Source organism: Haematobia irritans, chromosome 5 (assembly GCF_050003625.1).
Source record: "Haematobia irritans isolate KBUSLIRL chromosome 5, ASM5000362v1, whole genome shotgun sequence".
NCBI lineage: Eukaryota > Metazoa > Arthropoda > Insecta > Diptera > Muscidae > Haematobia > Haematobia irritans.
Genome location: NC_134401.1, coordinates 112,261,354 through 112,280,156, shown reverse-complemented (window position 1 = coordinate 112,280,156; position 18,803 = coordinate 112,261,354). Strand labels below are relative to the sequence as shown.

Sequence of the window (18,803 nt, the reverse complement as noted above, 5' to 3'; positions counted from 1 at the left end):
GTTGATAATAAATAGGATAGGTTTTAAGTTTAAATAGGGCAACTAATTTCTACTTGGAAGCTCTCTAGCTCGACTTTTGGAATTTTGATCTCTGTTATACTTCACATTTTCAACGAAAGTATAATGTGATCCTGCGATACAACACCGCTACTTCCTGCTGGGGAAAGAGGTCTTATTGCCACGGTTGTTAGAATTCTACCAAAAATGGGAGATTTACTGTTTGGTAGATTGGTAGAATTCTTCATATTTTGATAGATTTTGAAAAATATTCCTCTCCACCTAAGAGGTACTTCACAAATTTTCTATTGAAATAATATTTTGATAACATTTTCTATGGAAATAATATTTTGACAAAATTTTCTATAGAAATAAAATTTTGACAACATTTCCTATAGAAATAAAATTTTGACAAAATTTCCTATAGAAATAAAATGTTGACAAAATTTTCTATAGAAATAAAATTTTGACAAAATTTTCTATAGAAATAAAATTTTGAAAAAAGTTTCTATACAAATACCATTTTGACAAAATTTTCCATAGAAATAAAATTTTCACAAAATTTTCTATAGAAATAAAATTTTGACACAATTTTCTATAGAAATATAATTTTGAAAAAATTTTCAATAAAAATAAAATGTTGACAAAATTTTCTATAGAAATATAATTTTGACAAAATTTTCTATAGAAATAAAATTTTCACAAAAATTTTCTATAGAAATATAATTTTGACAAAATTTTCTATAGAAATAAAATTTTCTATAGAAATATAATTTTGACAAAATTTTCAATAAAAATAAAATTTTGACAAAATTTTCTATATAAATAAAATATGGACAAAATTTTCTATAGAAATAAAATTGGGACAAAATTTTCTATAGAAATAATATTTTGACAAAAATTTCTATAGAAATAAAATTTTGACAAAAATTTCTATAGAAATAAAATTTTAACATTTTCTATAGAAATAAAATTTTGACAAGATTTTCTATAGAAATAAAATTTCGATAAAATTTTCTATAGAAATACAATTTTGACAAAAATTTCTATAGAAATAAAATTTTGACAAGATTTTCTATAGAAATAAAATTTTGACAAAAATTTCTATAGAAATAAAATTTTGACAAAAATTTCTATAGAAATAAATTTTTGACAATATTTTCTATAGAAATAAAATTTTGACAAAATTTTCTATAGAAATAAAATTTTGACAAAATTTTCTATAGAAATAAAATTTTGACAAAAATTTCTATAGAAATTAAAATTTGACAAAATTTTCTATAGAAATAAAATTTTGACAAAATTTTCAATAAAAATAAAATGTTGACAAAATTTTCAATAAAAATAAAATGTTGACAAAATTTTCTATAGAAATATAATTTTGACAAAATTTTGTATAGAAATAAAATTTTCACAAAAATTTTCTATAGAAATATAATTTTGACAAAATTTTCAATAAAAATAAAATTTTGACAAAATTTTCTATAGAAATAAAATTTTGACAAAATTTTCTATAGAAATAAAATTTTGACAAAATTTTCTATAGAAATAAAATTTTGACAAAATTTTTTATAGAAATAAAATTTTGACAAAATTTTCTATAGAAATAAAATTTTGACAAAATTTTCTATAGAAATAAAATTTTGACAAAATTTTCTATAGAAATAAAATTTTGACAAAATTTTCTATAGAAATAAAATTTTCACAAAAATTTTCTATATAAATAAAATTTTGACAAAAATTTTCTATAGAAATATAATTTTGACAAAATTTTCAATAAAAATAAAATTTTGACAAAATTTTCTATAGAACTAAAATTTTGACAACATTTTCTATAGAAATAAAATTTTGACCAAATTTGACTATAGAAATAAAATTTTGACAAAATTTTCTATAGAAATACATTTTTGACAAAGTTTTCTATAGAAATAAAATTTTGACAAAAATTTTCTATAGAAATAAAATGTTGACAAAATTTTCTATAGAAATAAAATTGTGACAAAATTTTCTGCAGAAAAAAATTTTGACAAAATTTTCTATAGAAATAAAATTTTGACAAAATGTTCTATAGAAATAAAATTTTGACAAAATTTTCTAAAGAAATAAAATTTTGACAAACTAGAAAAGTTTGTCAAAATTTTATTTTTTAGAAGTTTTTGTAGCAATAAAATTTTGAGTTTGATGTGATTTGAGAAGTCAGAGAAGTCAGTATATTTAAAATTTTTAATTCTCGTTTTGGATCGTACTATCAAAGTCCATTCTGGGTACGTTCTCCCTGTTTGTAGAAGTAGCAATTTTCCCTTATTGGTGCAAGCTAAAAAATAGGAGTGACCATAAAATAATAAATAAACTTCTAAAATAAAATAAAAATTTCTTCCGAAGAATTTTTTTGTTTTTTTCATAATATCCACACAAATTTGATCAAAAAATGCACAATAAGATTTTTTTATATGATAAATTTTTCTTCAAATTGTTGTATATTTTTGGCTCGAGTGGCAATCGTGCCCCTGATCTCATATAACGCCCCTTTAAACAAACAAGCATGACACACATACCAAGCATAAGAAATTAGTTTTGCTTCTAAGGCATCTATGCAAAGATTATACAAATATGAAATGGTTCGCCAGTCGATGACTATTCTCCATCGCCAACTTTAATTTACACGTATCTCTTCTAAATGGAAACTTACCTATTTAACGTTGGAAGACCTTCGACATAAGCCACCGTATTGGAGGGATTAAAGAAACCTGTTTTCCCCGAATTTAATACACCCTTCCAATATGGGGTGCCTGTATTACGATCAAGGACTGTAATAATTTCATTCTGCCTATATATTAAATGCTCATTGTTCTTAGCTTCTAAACAATTTGCCACCGCTTTCAATTGTTCTGGTTTCATGTCCGGTAGCATTTCATAGATCTCTGAAAATTTAGGTCGTTTAGATGGATCATCTTGCCAACATTTCATCATAAGAGTGTAATATTCTCGAGGACAGCATTCGGGTTGTTCAAGACGCTAAAGGAAAAAAATAAATGAAATATATTATGGCATTTTCATAATTAAATCTCAACAAACCTGAAAATTTGGTGCATCAATAGCCTCCAATATTTGTAATCCTGTTAAAGCTGCCCATGGTTGAAAGCCATAAGAGAACATTTCCCAGAGGCATACACCAAATGCCCATACATCCGAAGCATTGGTAAATCTTAAATAGTTTATGCATTCTGGAGCACACCAAGCAATGGGCAGCTTTAGATTTACATTGAAGTTGGTTTTATAATAATCCTTGCCCACTCCTAGGGCACGTGATAAACCGAAATCCGAGATTTTTACTTTGTTTTTACTAAAGACCAATATGTTACGAGCTGCCAAATCTCTACATGGACAAGATTGAATGGATTAAAATGTGGTCTTTATACACAATATTATGGTTATCTTACCGGTGTATCAAGCGTTTATTTTCCAAGTAACGCATACCATTACATATTTGTAAACCGAATTCACATAGCGTGGGTATGGTAAGGAAACTAACTCTTAATCCTGGATCTTTCAGACATTCAAGTAATGATCTTAGATGGGCCAATTCGGTGACTAACATTAATGAATCAGTGGCCAAGACTACACCATATAAACGCACAATATTCTCATGTTCTATGGAATGCATAATAGCTGCTTCTTTCAGAAATTCCATGGGATTCGATTGCATACGTTCGCGACATAAACATTTTATGGCTACTTGAATCTGAAAATAAACAAGAGGTTGATGAATGAATAATCGTCTATGTTGAATATTAAAAATTTCGGTTGTTTTTTATGATTTCTTGTGATCTATAATATTTTTCTAAACAGCAAGACAAAATATTGCGTCGTATAACTGGACATTTGGGGGTGGTAAGCTACAAACTTCCATATAGAGATTTTTGTTACTGAGTCGGAATGTTTCGCAATTTAATATTAAAATATAAACTGATATTTTCAATTACTGGTCTCAGTTAAAGAGAGACACCGGTGGGTTGGACTCCCATGATGGTCGAATGTGGCCCATCTGATGGCTCCAACCTCTCAGGCGCAAAGGTTGAGTTCTGTCCCCATTCTATTTCACTGTTAAGTGGCCCCTTTCACTACAACACATCTACATGAAAATATATGCAGACTACTGCTCAATAGTTCTTCGTAGCAATTGGTCAAAAAACTTAAAGTGTGTATCAATGATTACTTCCATTCAAGGACCTCGAAGGACAACGTTTTCTGTCCTCCAAATATAGAACAATGATTTATAATTGATTAACTATAAGCTCGATATCATCATACGTGGCCAAAGAATGACGTTCAATAAACTGTTTTTCATATAGAATACGGTTGGTCTGCACCCAATTAGGTGAATATTCTCAAGGAATAGTAGAATATTCTGCGTTACGAACATCAACCGATTTCCAAAATGCTCTCAGAGAATGAGCACTGAAATCTCCCGTCCCAAACAAACTTTTCAAGGGTAGTAGGGACTTCCAAACCATACCAAATTAAGAAGTTGGCCATCTCAAAGGTCTACACTATAAATTAAACTGCAGAACCAATCAAATACCAGAAGAGACAAAGAGTCAAAGTCGATTACATCATAGAAGTGCAGAGTTGTACTGGAAAGGAGCTAACACCCATTTCTGTGAATGTTAATTCGCCTGGTCCTGGAAACATTACGGAATTGACGGCCACATCCCTCCAGAAGCATCCAATTGATCACATACAAATATTTTATTAACCAGTTAAAAGTTTATCGGACATGATTCTTTGAAAAACGAAATATACACATTTCTACCCCCAGGTGGGGATGATCCCGCAAGTCAAAATTTTAGGTTACTACGTGTGGAGACTACATCAGCTACGGGATGTAGTCTCTATTTTTGTTTGGGATTTAAGAGAATCTTAAACTTCCCGTCTAAGCGTGCAAAGAAATCCGATGTTAATGCTTTTCATAGTATTTGAAATCGAAATTCTGCAGATATCTACCCCCATTTTTCGAATGAGCACGAGAAGTAAAAATATGGATATGTCAATTTGTAGTTACTGGAAATTTAGATGGTAAATGACCATTCAGTCGGTAGACCGGTGTATATAAAGTTTATATCAAACATTTACCTATATAAACCAAATTTGACATATCTCTTGAGGGATCAAAAATACCTTTACGTTTTCAAAACTTGGTGTGTATCGGCACCATGTTCGGCACTCCCATTTTTTTTTTTCAATATTCAATATATTTAACAATTTAGGCCCATTCGGACTGAACTCTGAATGTTGATCCAGGTATACTTAGGCTGTTAGACGAGCGTTCAAAAATTTCTCGACTGAAAAGCTCTATTAAAATCTGACCATTTCTGCTAGAACTTAAAAATGAAAAGTTAGATGATCTATAAGTGGGTCTACCGTATTTCATGACCCGGAAAAAAAGACATAGGCACCTAAAATACATGTATTTCCAATGTGTACCTAAAATACCTGTATTTCCAATTTAATGAAAATCGTAATAAAATTATATCAAACATTTACCTATATAAACCAAATTTGACATATCTCTTGAGGGATCAAAAATACCTTTACGTTTTCAAAACTTGGTGTGTATCGGCACCATGTTCGGCACTCCCATTTTTTTTCAATATTCAATTTATTAAACAATTTAGGCCCATTCGGACTGAACTCTGAATGTTGATCCAGGTATACTTAGGCTGTTAGACGAGCGTTCAAAAATTTCTCGACTGAAAAGCTCTATTAAAATCTGACCATTTCTGCTAGAACTTAAAAATGAAAAGTTAGATGATCTATAAGTGGGTCTACCGTATTTCATGACCCGGAAAAAAAGGCATAGGCACCTAAAATACATGTATTTCCAATGTGTACCTAAAATACCTGTATTTCCAATTTAATGAAAATCGTAATAAAATTACGGAACTCAAATCGTTAGATCGTTATATACGGGGCCTTGCCAAAACATGGACAGATACAAACCGGATTCGACACAGGCATTTGTGGATCTGAAAGATCTGTAGATTTCTAATTTCAGGATAATTGGGTAAACACTGCAGTAGGTAGAAGTCCAAGAAATCAAATCGGGAGATCTGTCTAACTATATGAGGAGAGATTGAGATTGAGATTTATAATTTCAGGACAAATTATTGGGTCGGTTTATATCGGGGCTGTATCAAAACCTGAACCGCCCATCTAGCTCATCTTCAAACATGGCCTGATTGCAGACAAAAAAAAAAAAAAACCAACAGACATCGTTAGGTCGTCTTAGATTTTTCCTTATCCAGAATATGTATACTTTACTTGATGTTAGATTCCCTGATTCTTGACTCAACGTTCATTAAGTACGACGCGTCTCTCAACAATCTCATACGCAAGAACAGGTAAATTTTCTATTGCTAACAGGTTGGCTGATAAGTCCCCGGTCTGGCACATAGATGGCGTCGCTAGTATTAAATGCATATTATTTTTATATAGTACCAACCTTAAAATGATTCGTGTCAAAATTTGACGTCTGTAAGTCAATTAGTTTGTGAGATAGAGCGTCTTTTGTGAAGCAACTTTTGTTATTGTGAAAAAAATGGAAAAAAAGGAATTTCGTGTTTTCTGGAGGGAAAAAATACGGTGGAAGCAAAAACTTGGCTTGATAATGAGTTTCCGGACTCTGCCCCAGGGAAATCAACAATAATTGATTGGTATGCAAAATTCAAGCGTGGTGAAATGAGCACGGAGGACGGTGAACGCAGTGGACGCCCGAAAGAGGTGGTTACCGACGAAAACATAAAAAAAACACAAAATGATTTTGAATGACCATAAAATGAAGTTGATCGAGATAGCAGAGGCCTTAAAGATATCAAAGGAACGTGTTGGTCATATCATTCATCAATATTTGGATATGCGGAAGCTCGGTGCAAAATGGGTGCCGCTCGAGCTCACATTTGGCCAAAAACAACAACGTGTTGATGATTCTGAGCGGTGTTTGCAGCTGTTAACTCGTAATACACCCGAGTTTTTCCGTCGATATGTGGCAATGGATGAAACATGGCTCCATCACTACCAGGGTTGGCCTGTCAAACTGTGACTTTTGCGACATACATTTGCGACGGTATAATACGTATGTCGCAAAAGTCGTAAACCTACTGAAAAAACCTAATTTTGAATAGAAGAAATCCTGAGTTGTGAGTGAGTTTCTGCAGAAATTTGTGAAAGTTTTCCCACGGTCAAGCCCATTTTCTTAGGTGGTATCGAAATTCCCGTTGGTGAGTGTGCAAAATACCTTGGGGTTATATTGGACAGGAGACTGAACTTACAGCTAAGTAAGGACGAGAAAATCCACGGTTACCCTGTACTCGTGCAAAAGCCAATAGGGAAAATGTGGGGACTGAAACCGAAAATTGTGAACTTTCCTAAGAATTGAAACTTCTTCGCACATACAATCGTCTTGCATATTATCGAATTCGCTGCCAAGCTGACGCGACTAAAGTATTTTGAGTTTGCGACTTTTGTTACTTTTTCTACATTTACGACATGTATGTGACGTTTACAACTTTGCGACAGTCGCAAACCTAAAAAAGTTTGATACAGACCATCTCTGATCACTACACTCCTGAGTCCAATCAACAGTCGGCTGAGTGGACAGCGACCGGTGAACCGTCTCCGAAGCGTGGAAAGACTCAAAAGTCCGCTGGCAAAGTAATGGCCTCTGTTTTTTGGGATGCGCATGGAATAATTTTTATCGATTATATTGAGGAGGGAAAAACCATCAACAGTGACTATTATATGGCGTTATTGAAGCGTTTGAAGGTCGAAATCGCGGCAAAACGGCCCCATATGAAGAAGAAAAAAGTGTTGTTCCACCAAGACAACGCACCGTGCCACAAGTCGTTGAGAACGATGGCAAAAATTCATGGATTGAGCTTCGAATTGCTTCCCTACCCACCTTATTCTCCAGATCTGGCCCCCAGCGAATCTTCTTGTTCTCAGGCCTCAAAAGGATGCTCACAGGGAAAAATTTTGGCTGCAATGAAGAGGTGATCGCCGAAACTGAGACCTATTTTGAGGCAAAACCGAAGGAGTACTATCAAAATGGTATCAAAAAATTGGAAGGTCATTATAACCGTTGTATCGCTCTTGAAGCGAACTATGTTGAATAACAAAAACGAATATTGACAACAAAAAAGGTGTTTTTCTTTGTTAGACCGGGGACTTATCAGCCAACCTGTTATAACCTACCGTATTTCATGACCCGGAAAAAGAGGCATAGGCACCTAAAATACATGTATTTCCAATGTGGACCTAAAATACCCATATTTCTAATTTAATGAAAATCGTAATAAAATTACGGAACTCAAATCTTGCCAAAACATGGACAGATACAAACCGGATTCGACACAGGCCTTTGTGGATTTCTAATTTCAGGATAATTGGGTAAACACTGCAGTAGGTAGAAGTCCAAGAAATCAAATCGGGAGATCTGTCTAACTATATGAGGAGAGATTGAGATTTATAATTTCAGGACAAATTATTGGGTCGGTTTATATCAGGGCTGTATCAAAACCTGAACCGCCCATCTAGCTCATCTTCAAACATGGCCTGATTGCAGACAAAAAAAAAAAAAACAGATATAAGACGATCTAACGTCTTAGATTTTGTCCCTATCCAGAATATGTATACTTTATATGGTCGGAAGTCTTGATGTTGGATTCCCTGATTCTCTACTCAACGTTCATTAAGTACAACGAGTCTCTCAACGGTCTCGTACGCAATAACAGGCAAATTTTCTATTGCTATTTCGATAAAAAAAAAGTTTCTTACTTCAGCGAAATCGACTGATAAATTAAAAGAATAAAATTTCATCAAAAGATCGGATGAAATAATTAGGTGAACGATTTCGAAAAAATTAAATTCGAAAAATAATGAAGTTCCACTTTTTATTATTATTTAATTTTAGCTATTTAGGTCTAACTTATTTTTGAAATAAAACTCTTTTATTTCATATTCTCCCGACGTTGCATATTTCATTTAGCTTTAAACAGCAGCCATTTTCAGCAAACTATGGGCTTAGGTTGGGTATAGTGGCAGCCCGTTATTCATATTTAGACGGGGAACTTCTCTCTTATCAAAAAGTGCTGCCAAATTCTATTCTTCGATCAATAACTATAGATTTATTACACTTATTAATAGATGGTAAAATAGCAATAATTCGTTTGCTGAAGAAAACCAATCGCTATGCACAACAGGGTATCAAACATTAAATATCCACTTACCCTCTCCGAACCATTTGTCCATACACCCTGCTGCACAATTCCAAATTCGCCCGTACCCAATTGCTTGTTCACACTTATGGCATCAGCAGGAATGATGTGTTTGTTATTTGGTGCTTTGCTGGGCGAACTACTGCTTGCCTTCGATGAAGCTCCGCCCGTCGATGTTCCACTTAGGCTGCCCGAAGGACTAGCCACTGTTGGATTCATTGCACCACCGGAATTCTCATCTCTTTTTCCAATCACTGTGGGTGCTTGAAGCAATCGTTTGATTTTGCTCAAGTAGCCATGAGGAAAGTGTTTTTCATAGAATTTACGTAAACGTCGAATTTCCGGTCGTGACATACCAATGCTTTTGAGATCTTCATCGGTGGCATATTTGAATTGTGAGGCATTTGTAATCTTAAGTTCATCTCTGGAAAAAAAGGCAAAAGAATAAGTGTAAATATATACATATACAAGACAAGTATGTACGTATGTATTAAAGATATATAATAACAAAGAGAACAAAGTTTACTATATGTACAACAATGTGAACTGAACCAACAAAAGTGAAATGGAAAACCTTTCAATTTAAATATACTTGTAGATTTTGTTTGCCTGTGTGTTAAGAGCCCCGTATGCCGCCACCCCTTCCTTACACAGTATCTGGTCGTTTTATTTTAGCATTGAAATCTGCATCATTGAAAATTGGAGTAACTTATTTTTATTGTAGGGGGGATATTGAACTTTTTCAAATGTCAATCAGTCAATACCATTGGACTGCATAAACATTAGGAGGAATTTTTTTGGTAACTACTAAATTTCACACTATCGAGCAAAACATGTAGTTCCCTAGAAGTGAACAAAATATATAAAATCTGATGATGATGCACACAAAAAAAATGTCTGATTTAATCACGCATTTAATTGATCCAATTAATTGTTAAATTGAAATGTCTTCAATCACAGAAATGATAGTATCAATTAAATAAATAAATCTTTTTGTTTGATTTTTATTTATTCATAATTCATCCTTCCTAATATTTCACAATTTTCGCTGAATTGCTTCCTCAGATGTAGGTAAAATTGCGAAATATTAGGAAAGATGAATTATGAATAAATAAAAATAAAACAAAAAGATCTCTAGCTTGGCAAAAATATAGAACGTTATTTAAACAAAAAAAAAATTTAAATTTAAAAATTTAATTGAAAGTCAATTAAAAAATTAATTGATCCAATTAAAAAATTAATTGTTACTATTAAGTTTTGTGTTTGCTTTTTGTTTCAATAAAAATTTGTTGAATTAATAACATTTTTTATTGAAAATTCTTTAAAAGTCAATTAAGATTTTAAGGTGGGTATTAAGTTCGAGTTAGCCGCTAAAATCTACATTTTTTCACGATTACTTTTCTTTAATAATCCATTTTAAGGAATACAAACTTTGTGAAAATTTGCTTTGGGCTATTCCCCATTAAGTTATATTAAAATTTGCAACAAATATTTATAATTTTATGCTTTTTTTTACTGATTTAGTTTTCACTTTAGCGGCTAAACTCGAACTTAGTACTCACCTTTAATTGGGAAAAATTTCGTGAACATTTTTTCTGCGTGGTAAACGAAAACGTTCAATCATGGTAAGTCATTACTCCCAAGCATACTGTATTATTGGTGGTATGGCGCATATGCTCTTGGTATTTGCTGGATTTTAATGGTGAAGACTATTGGATAGGCTGTGTTAATTATTTAGCTAAGCTCGTGTACCAACTGAACACATTTCGGTTTATGTCTTCGCTAAGTTAAATTTAAATTTAACAAATGAAATGTTAAGTTAGGTGGCAGTCCGATGTATCAGGATTACCTAGACTATTCAGTCCATTGTGATACCACAGTGGTGAACTTCTATCTTATCACTGAGTGCTGCCCGATTCCATGTTGAGGGACCTCTTTTTTATAGCCGAGCGAACGGCGTTCCACATTGCAGTGAAACCACTTAGAGAAGTTTTGAAACACTCAGAAATGTCACCAGCATTACTGAGGTGGGATAATCCACCGATGAAAAACTTATTGGTGTTTGGTCGAAGCAGGAAACGAATCCACGACCTTGTGTATACAAGGCGGGCATGCTACCATTGCACCACGGTGGCTCCCTGTTAGGTTAGTTCATGTCGGTTGGCATACACCTAAGGCAGTATTCGGCTTTTTATGTGCCCTAAGTTCTTCTTTCCCTTGTACTCTTGTTTTAATCCACGAACTCAGTGTCTCCAAGGAATTCCCTAATTTGATTCCAGACCGTTTCTTAGCTGGGCCAGGTCCTGAATCACCTCTTCAGTTAACTCTTTGCCATGTAAAGGTAGGGCAGTGACAAAGAGTTTTTGCTGGCAATGAAAATCTTTCCGTCCGTTGTTATTGATGTAGGTTGGATGGTATTGCAAATGGGTGTAAGTACTCTAGGCTTGTGCATAGGAGGCTTTGGAAGAAAGAAAATTGTATCGAGGAGGTTTAAAAAAACTAAAAGATTTTGAAAAAAAAAATCTATGGTCGTTTTGAAAAAAAAAGGAAGGAATCAATTGTCGTTTGATTGCGGTTCACTACAATCAAACTGTCAATTTACAAAAAAAAAAAATGAAGGATGGGAAAAAATAGTATGTTATTCGGGCTGACTAAAACCATTTGTGTCGACAAGGTAGGGTAGGGAAATCGACGCACTGAGGATATCAAGAACAGCTATATATCCCATTTCGATTTTCATCCGAAAAACTTTTGAAAGTGTCGCTTTATGTTCTTTGTTTTTATTTTTTGCTACCTTACAATTTAATAACTTTGTAATGGACTGAGGCCTATCTTCTGAACCAAGGACACCTCCCAACACTGAGCTTGGTCGGATTAGATGGTAGCACAGGTTAAGGAAGATAAAGGGTGATACGGTCAAAATTTGGTCAAGGGAAAACGCGTGTAAATCGGTGAAATCGTTTATTTAAAAAATCAAATTAAATTTCTTTTTCAAGTTCAATTAGTATAAAATTCAGGAAAAATATTCAGTTAGGTTTTCGCTTTCCAAATCCGAATTGCCGGGCCTCACGCTTGACACCTGCCATCAGATTTTGTACAGCCACCTTGTCCACCTTCTTCGCCGCAGAAAGCCAGTTTGCCTTGAACTGCTGCTTGTCCTTAGCAGTTTTTTTGGTCTTCTTTAGGTTCCGCTTGACAATAGCCCAGTATTTCTCAATTGGGCGGAGCTCTGGCGTGTTGGGAGGGTTCTTGTCCTTGGGAACCACCTGCACGTTGTTGGCGGCGTACCACTCCATGGCCTTTTTACCGTAATGGCAAGATGCCAAATCAGGCCAAAACAGTACGGAACAACCGTGTTTCTTCAGGAAAGGCAGCAGACGTTTATTCAAACACTCTATCACGTAAATTTCTTGGTTGACAGTCCCGGAAGCTATGAAAATGCTGCTTTTCAAGCCACAGGTACAGATGGCTTGCCAAACCAGATATTTTTTGGCGAACTTTGACAGTTTTATGTGCTTGAAAATATCTGCTACCTTTCCCCTTCCTTTTGCCGTATAAAACTCCTGTCCCGGAAGCTGCTTGTAGTCGGCTTTGACGTAGGTTTCGTCGTCCATTACCACGCAGTCAAACTTCGTCAGCATCGTCGTGTACAGCCTCCGGGATCGCGCTTTGGCCGTCGTATTTTGTTTATCATCGCGATTTGGAGTCACTACCTTCTTGTAAGTCGATAGTCCGCCTCGTTTTTTGGCTCGATGCACGGTTGTAGACCATACACCCAGCTTATTTGCGGCATCTCGGAGAGAGAGGTTAGGGTTTCGCTTGAAAGTACCGGCAACTCTCTTTGTCGTCTCAGCGGCTTCCGGTTTTCGATTTCCCCCCGATCCAGACTTCCTGGCTGTCGACAAACGTTCTCCAAACACTTTAATTACATTTGTAACGTTTGATTTGGCAACTTTTAGCGATTTTGCCAGCTTTGCGTGCGAATAGCTCGGATTTTCGCGATGCGCGAGCAAAATTTTGATACGCTGCTCTTCTTGCTTGGACGGCATTTTGACAACTGAAGAGTGAATTCCAAAATCAAAATAGGAGCAACATTCTACACACACACACCTTTAAAATGAGGGGTGTTCAGGTTTTTTAAATGCAAAATGGAAAGAAATACGTCAAGTTTATATTGACAAAATTTTGACCGTATCACCCTTTAGGGCCTAGAGAGGGAGTCGTTACATGGGCCATATCGGACCACTTTTACGTTTAGCCCCCATATAAACCGACCCCCCAGATTTCGCTTGCGTAGCCTCTTAAAGAAGCAATTTTAATCCGATCCGGTTGAAATTTGGTACGTGGTGTAATTATATGGTCTCTAACAACCATGCAAAAATTGGTCCATATCGGTCCGTAATTATATATAGCTCCCATATAAACCGATCCCCAGATTTGACCTCCGGAGTCTCTTGGAGGAGTAAATTTCATCCGATCCGGTTGAAATTTGGTACGTGGGATAAGTATACAGTCTTTAATAACCATGCAATAATTGGTAAATATCGGTTCATAATTATATATAGCCCCCATATAAACCGATCCGCAATTTGAACTCAGGAGACTCTTGGAGGAGCAAAATTCATCCGATCCGGTTGAAATTTGGTACGTGGTGTACGTATATAGTCTCTAACAACCATGTAAAAATTGGTCCATATCGGTCCATAATTATATGTGGCCTCCATATAAACCGATCCCTAGATTTGAATTCCGGAGCCTCTTAGAGAAGCAATTTTAATCCGATCCGGTTGAAATTTGATACGTGGAGTAAGTATATGGTCTCTAACAACCATGCAATAGTTGGCCCATATCGTTCCATAGTTTTATATAGCTTCCATATAAACCGATCCCCACATTTGACCTCCGGAGCCTCTTGCACGGATGAAAAAGATTGTTTTTCATATGTTTGGCTATAAACATTATATGTTTGGAACACAAATTTTTAAACACAATATTTTTGAGTGCAAGCATAACATGTTTGGGACATATATGTTAATATGTTAGAACATATTATGTTTGGGACATAAAATGTTTGTAAATATAATATGCTTGGATGCAAACATATATTAATTTAGAAATAGCCTATAAACATATATGTGTTTAGTAGCTTGGAGCGCTATTTAACAGGGAGCGATATTGAATTAAGTTGGTGGTTGTTGCTTGTTATTACAAAATTAACATTTTATTTTTCCTTGGTCAATTGATCAGCTACTTCTTTGATCCTTACAAACTGTGTGGTCCGCTGTTCGAATCCCCGTCCGGCAAAAGGTAAAATTAAAATAAAACAAGTATATAAAGCAGTAAATTCGGCCGGGCCGAATTTTAAATACCCACCACCATGGATCAAATATGATAGTTTACTTTGAAAACTCTTCGTCGTAGTGGGTTACTTGATAATATATAGAATTGTAGCGGGTTTGATGACAAATCTTCTCCCAAGCAAGTCAGTTCCCGAAGACAAACTTTAAAGATTTTACCTATGAAGACCAAATCAGATTCTGGATTTATGAAAACCAATTTTGTTTTAGTTTTAGAGAAATTATAAACATATCGTGTATATGATGAAATTACGCCTTGATTTAAAATTTAAAATATGTAGATTTTTTCCGCCATTATTTAAATACGATGAGTAAAATCTGGAAATTTTACTTTCAGTTTGAAGCAATTTTCATGATCAGTGCGCCTGCTATACCCTGAAAGAAGTGTTTTCTTTTTTGAGAAACATAATTTTAGACAAGCAAAGTTTTCTTTTGACCCAAGTTTTAGAGACAATCGTTGAATAAACGAAAATACTTTATAAGAAAAGGAAATTTCGTTTGTCTAAAATTTCATTATAGATTACAAATTTCCAGCAAATCGGATAAAAATATGGGGGCTATACCAAAACATGGACCGATAGGCACCATTTGCTACTCACATATTTGTGATCTTAAAGTACCTCCAGATTTTCAATTTCAAACAAATCGGCTAGAAAATATAGTCTCTAGACGCCCAAGAAGTAAAAATCGAGAGATCAGTCTATATGGGGGCTATACCAAAAAATGGGCACCATTTTCGGCACACCTTTTTATGGTCCCAAAAAACTCTAGATTTTCAATTTCAGGAAAATCGGATAGAAAATATAGTTTCTAGAAGCCCAAGAAGCAAAATCGGGAGATCAGTCTCTATGGGGGCTATATCAAAACATGGACCGATGAGCACCATTTTCGGCACACCTTTTTATGGTCCTCAAATACATCTAGATTTCCAATTTCAGGCAAATCGGATGGTAAATATAGTTTCTAGAAGCCCTAGAAGCAAAATCGGGATATCGGTCTCTAAGGGGGCTATGCCAAAACATGGATAAAAACTACGGTTTTTATAGGCCCAAGACTCCAAATCGGGAGGTTGGTTTATATGGGGGCTATATCAAAACATGGACCGATGGATACCATTTTCGACACATCTCTTTATGGTCCCAAAATACCTCTAGATTTGCAATTTCATACAAATCGGACAGAAAATACTGTTTCTAGACGCGTAAGAAGCAAAATCGGGAGATCGGTCTATATCGGGGCTATACCAAAACATGGACCGATTCGGACCATTTTCGACACACCTCTTTATAGTCCCACAATACCTCTAGATTTCCAATTTCAGGCAAATCGGATGGTAAATATAGTTTCTAGACGCCCAAGAAGCAAACTCGGGAGATCGGTCTATATGGAGGCTATATCAAAACATGGACCGATACAGACCATTTTCGACACACCTCCTTATGGTCCTAAAATACCTCTAGATTTTCAATTTCAGACAAATCGGATAGAAAATACTGTTTCTAGACGCCTAAGAAGCAAAATCGGGAGATCGGTCTATATGGGGGCTATACCAAAACATGGATCGATACGGACCATTTTCGACACACCTCTTTACGGTCCCAAAATACCTCTGGATTTCCAATTTCAGGCAAATCTGATAAAAACTACGGTTTTTATAGGCCCAAGACCCCAAATCGGGAGGTCGGTTTATATGGGGACTATATCAAAACTTGGACCGATATAGCCCATCTTCGAACTTGACCTGCCTGCAAACAAAAAACTAATCTGTGCCAAATTTCGGGACGATAGCGCCATTATTGAAGGCTGTAGCGTGATTACAACAGACAGACAGACGGACAGACGGACATGCTTATATCGTCTTAGAATTTCTCCCTGCTCAAGAATATATATACTTTATATAGTCGGAAATCGATATTTCGATGTGTTACAAACGGAATGACAAACTTATTATACCCCCGTCACCATTTTATGGTGGTGGGTATAAAAAATCATACAATTGAATAATTTCTTCTACAATGTTTGTATTACAGAAAAAGGTGCTAAGAACTAAAAAATCTCGTGGAAGTGAGAAAGATGTGGGGGAATATACAATTGGGCAGAAACAAAATTTTGAGTCTTCAGGTCGAAAACCTATGTTGTTAGCACCTATATTACCTGTTTATTTTCATAATTCATTATGATTGTAAATATATAAATAAATAAATAAAATTTTGAGCACAATATTGTTTGGGAGAATTTTTTTAAGCATATAATATTTTTGGGTGCAAAATGCTTCCAAACATATTATATGGTCACATAATAACATATTGTTTTTTGGAAGACAACATTATTGAATTTGGATGCAAAAATACAAAATTTTTGGAACATAGACTAACCAAACATATATTGTTTAGACCAATATGCTTTCAAACATATTATATATTGGTAGAGATCAAACATATAAATGTTTGGGCAATACCCAAAAATGTCTATGCTTGAAGCAAAATATGTTTGGGAGTATATGTTACAGAAGCGATTTTTTGTGAGCGTGTACGCAATCCATGGTAGAGGGTACATAACATTCGGCCTGGCCGAACTTACGGCCGTATATACTTGTTTTTGTCTAATATATACAACGTATGCACTAACTTACAATTTCGAAGACGACGTTAAGGAGTTTTAAGATACCTGCCATCGGCAAATATTACCACAACCCAAGTAATTCGATTGTGGATGACAGTCTTTAGTAGAAGTTTCTACGCACTCCATGGTAAGATTCGGCCTGGCCGTATATACTTGTTCTTCTTTTTTCATAAAGTTGAATTGGGATAAGTTTTGTTTAGTACGATAGCAATTTTAAATTGCTTTTTAATTTACTCTCATGTTCTTTTGTTGTGTGTTCTCTTTGCTAATAAAATTAAATATAACCAAAATGGGCCCAATGTAATAAAATTCTTGGTGCTGTAGATTGAAAAATTCGGGATCCCCGGATTCAATATATTAAAATCCCGAATCCCGGGATGTAAAATAATGAATCCCGAATGACACTCCTAGTCAATAGTAATAGTGTGAAATCCCGAGAACCCCAGAATGCCAACAGTGTTAAAACTCGGGAATATCAAAGATCCCGTTCACCAATAACCCTTTACCTTTACCCATTAGAATATGATCTTCAAATTTCAAATTATAAAATATTGAGTTTTGAATTACATATGAATTTCTTTTGTCTGATATTTGGATTAATAAAGATCTAATGTCTGATCAGACCTTTCCCACTTGTTTACGTTACATAGCATAAATTTCCTGTTAACCTGTGTTATCACCAAAAAACAATCTAATAATATTGAATATTTTCTAGAAACGTAATTTTTTTATAATACGGTATTGTTCCGTCACTGTTATTCTGTAGTGAAAGCCAACATACAAAAGATAAAGAAAATAATCACACATTCATCGCCATCTTTCGAACATTCAACAGTGCTTTTTGGGATGGGGGCCTGGGCTGGACTGGCGGTGGCTATTCTACACTGCACATTGTTCGTTTTGGGTTTTGTTGTGTGATTTGATTGTTTTGTATTTTTCAGTTTTTGGATAAACTGTCAGTGAGTTTATCCAACGGATGCATGGCTTGCTTGGAATGCGTAAATTATGTGGGTGACTAATGCGACGGAGATTCAAACAAATGTATGTATGTCCACATGACCAACCATATAACCTTCTATCAAAATTTTTCCACTGTTGGTTCAATGTTCAAGTTCCGTTCTGAGTGACCATCGATTTTCAATTTTAGTTTTGTTGTTGTTAGTTGTTAGTTTTTTTATACAAATGTTGTTGCTTGATATTGATACTCACTTGGCAGCAGTGTAATAATGTTGCAGTTCGGCCTCTGTTAGAAATTCATACACATCAATTTGGGGACTATCTGCAAGTAAAAGATAAAGCCGAGGGGGAAAATATATGTATTGTTAGAATCCAATGAATGAACAGTTCGAATGATATTTGAAAAAAAAAAGAGAAATGGATAGATTTTGAATGCCCAAGTTCCCTTTCATAATAACAAACAAATAAGACAACATGCTGTGTTTGGTTCACAATTTACATTTTCGAGGGCAAACCTAATAAAACCAAAGACAAACGACAGCCAGCACGGATGACAGCGCCATTCCAACAAAACCATAGAATCAGCCACTGACAACAT

At 34.6% G+C, this 18,803-nt stretch overlaps 1 protein-coding gene across 1 annotated transcript in view; it reads right to left on the bottom strand.

The window, feature by feature from the left end:
• LOC142238272 (activated Cdc42 kinase-like) overlaps window positions 1-18,803 on the bottom strand; it is a 73,752-nt gene that overhangs the window by 29,758 nt on the left and 25,191 nt on the right. Inside the window, exons 2-6 of the mRNA XM_075309877.1 lie at window positions 18,458-18,527; window positions 9,282-9,693; window positions 3,438-3,739; window positions 3,073-3,373; window positions 2,687-3,012 (exon numbers count right to left, since the gene is read on the bottom strand). Of these exons, the coding sequence (XP_075165992.1) occupies window positions 2,687-3,012; window positions 3,073-3,373; window positions 3,438-3,739; window positions 9,282-9,693; window positions 18,458-18,527 (1,411 nt within the window). The remainder of the gene's footprint in view (window positions 1-2,686; window positions 3,013-3,072; window positions 3,374-3,437; window positions 3,740-9,281; window positions 9,694-18,457; window positions 18,528-18,803) is intronic.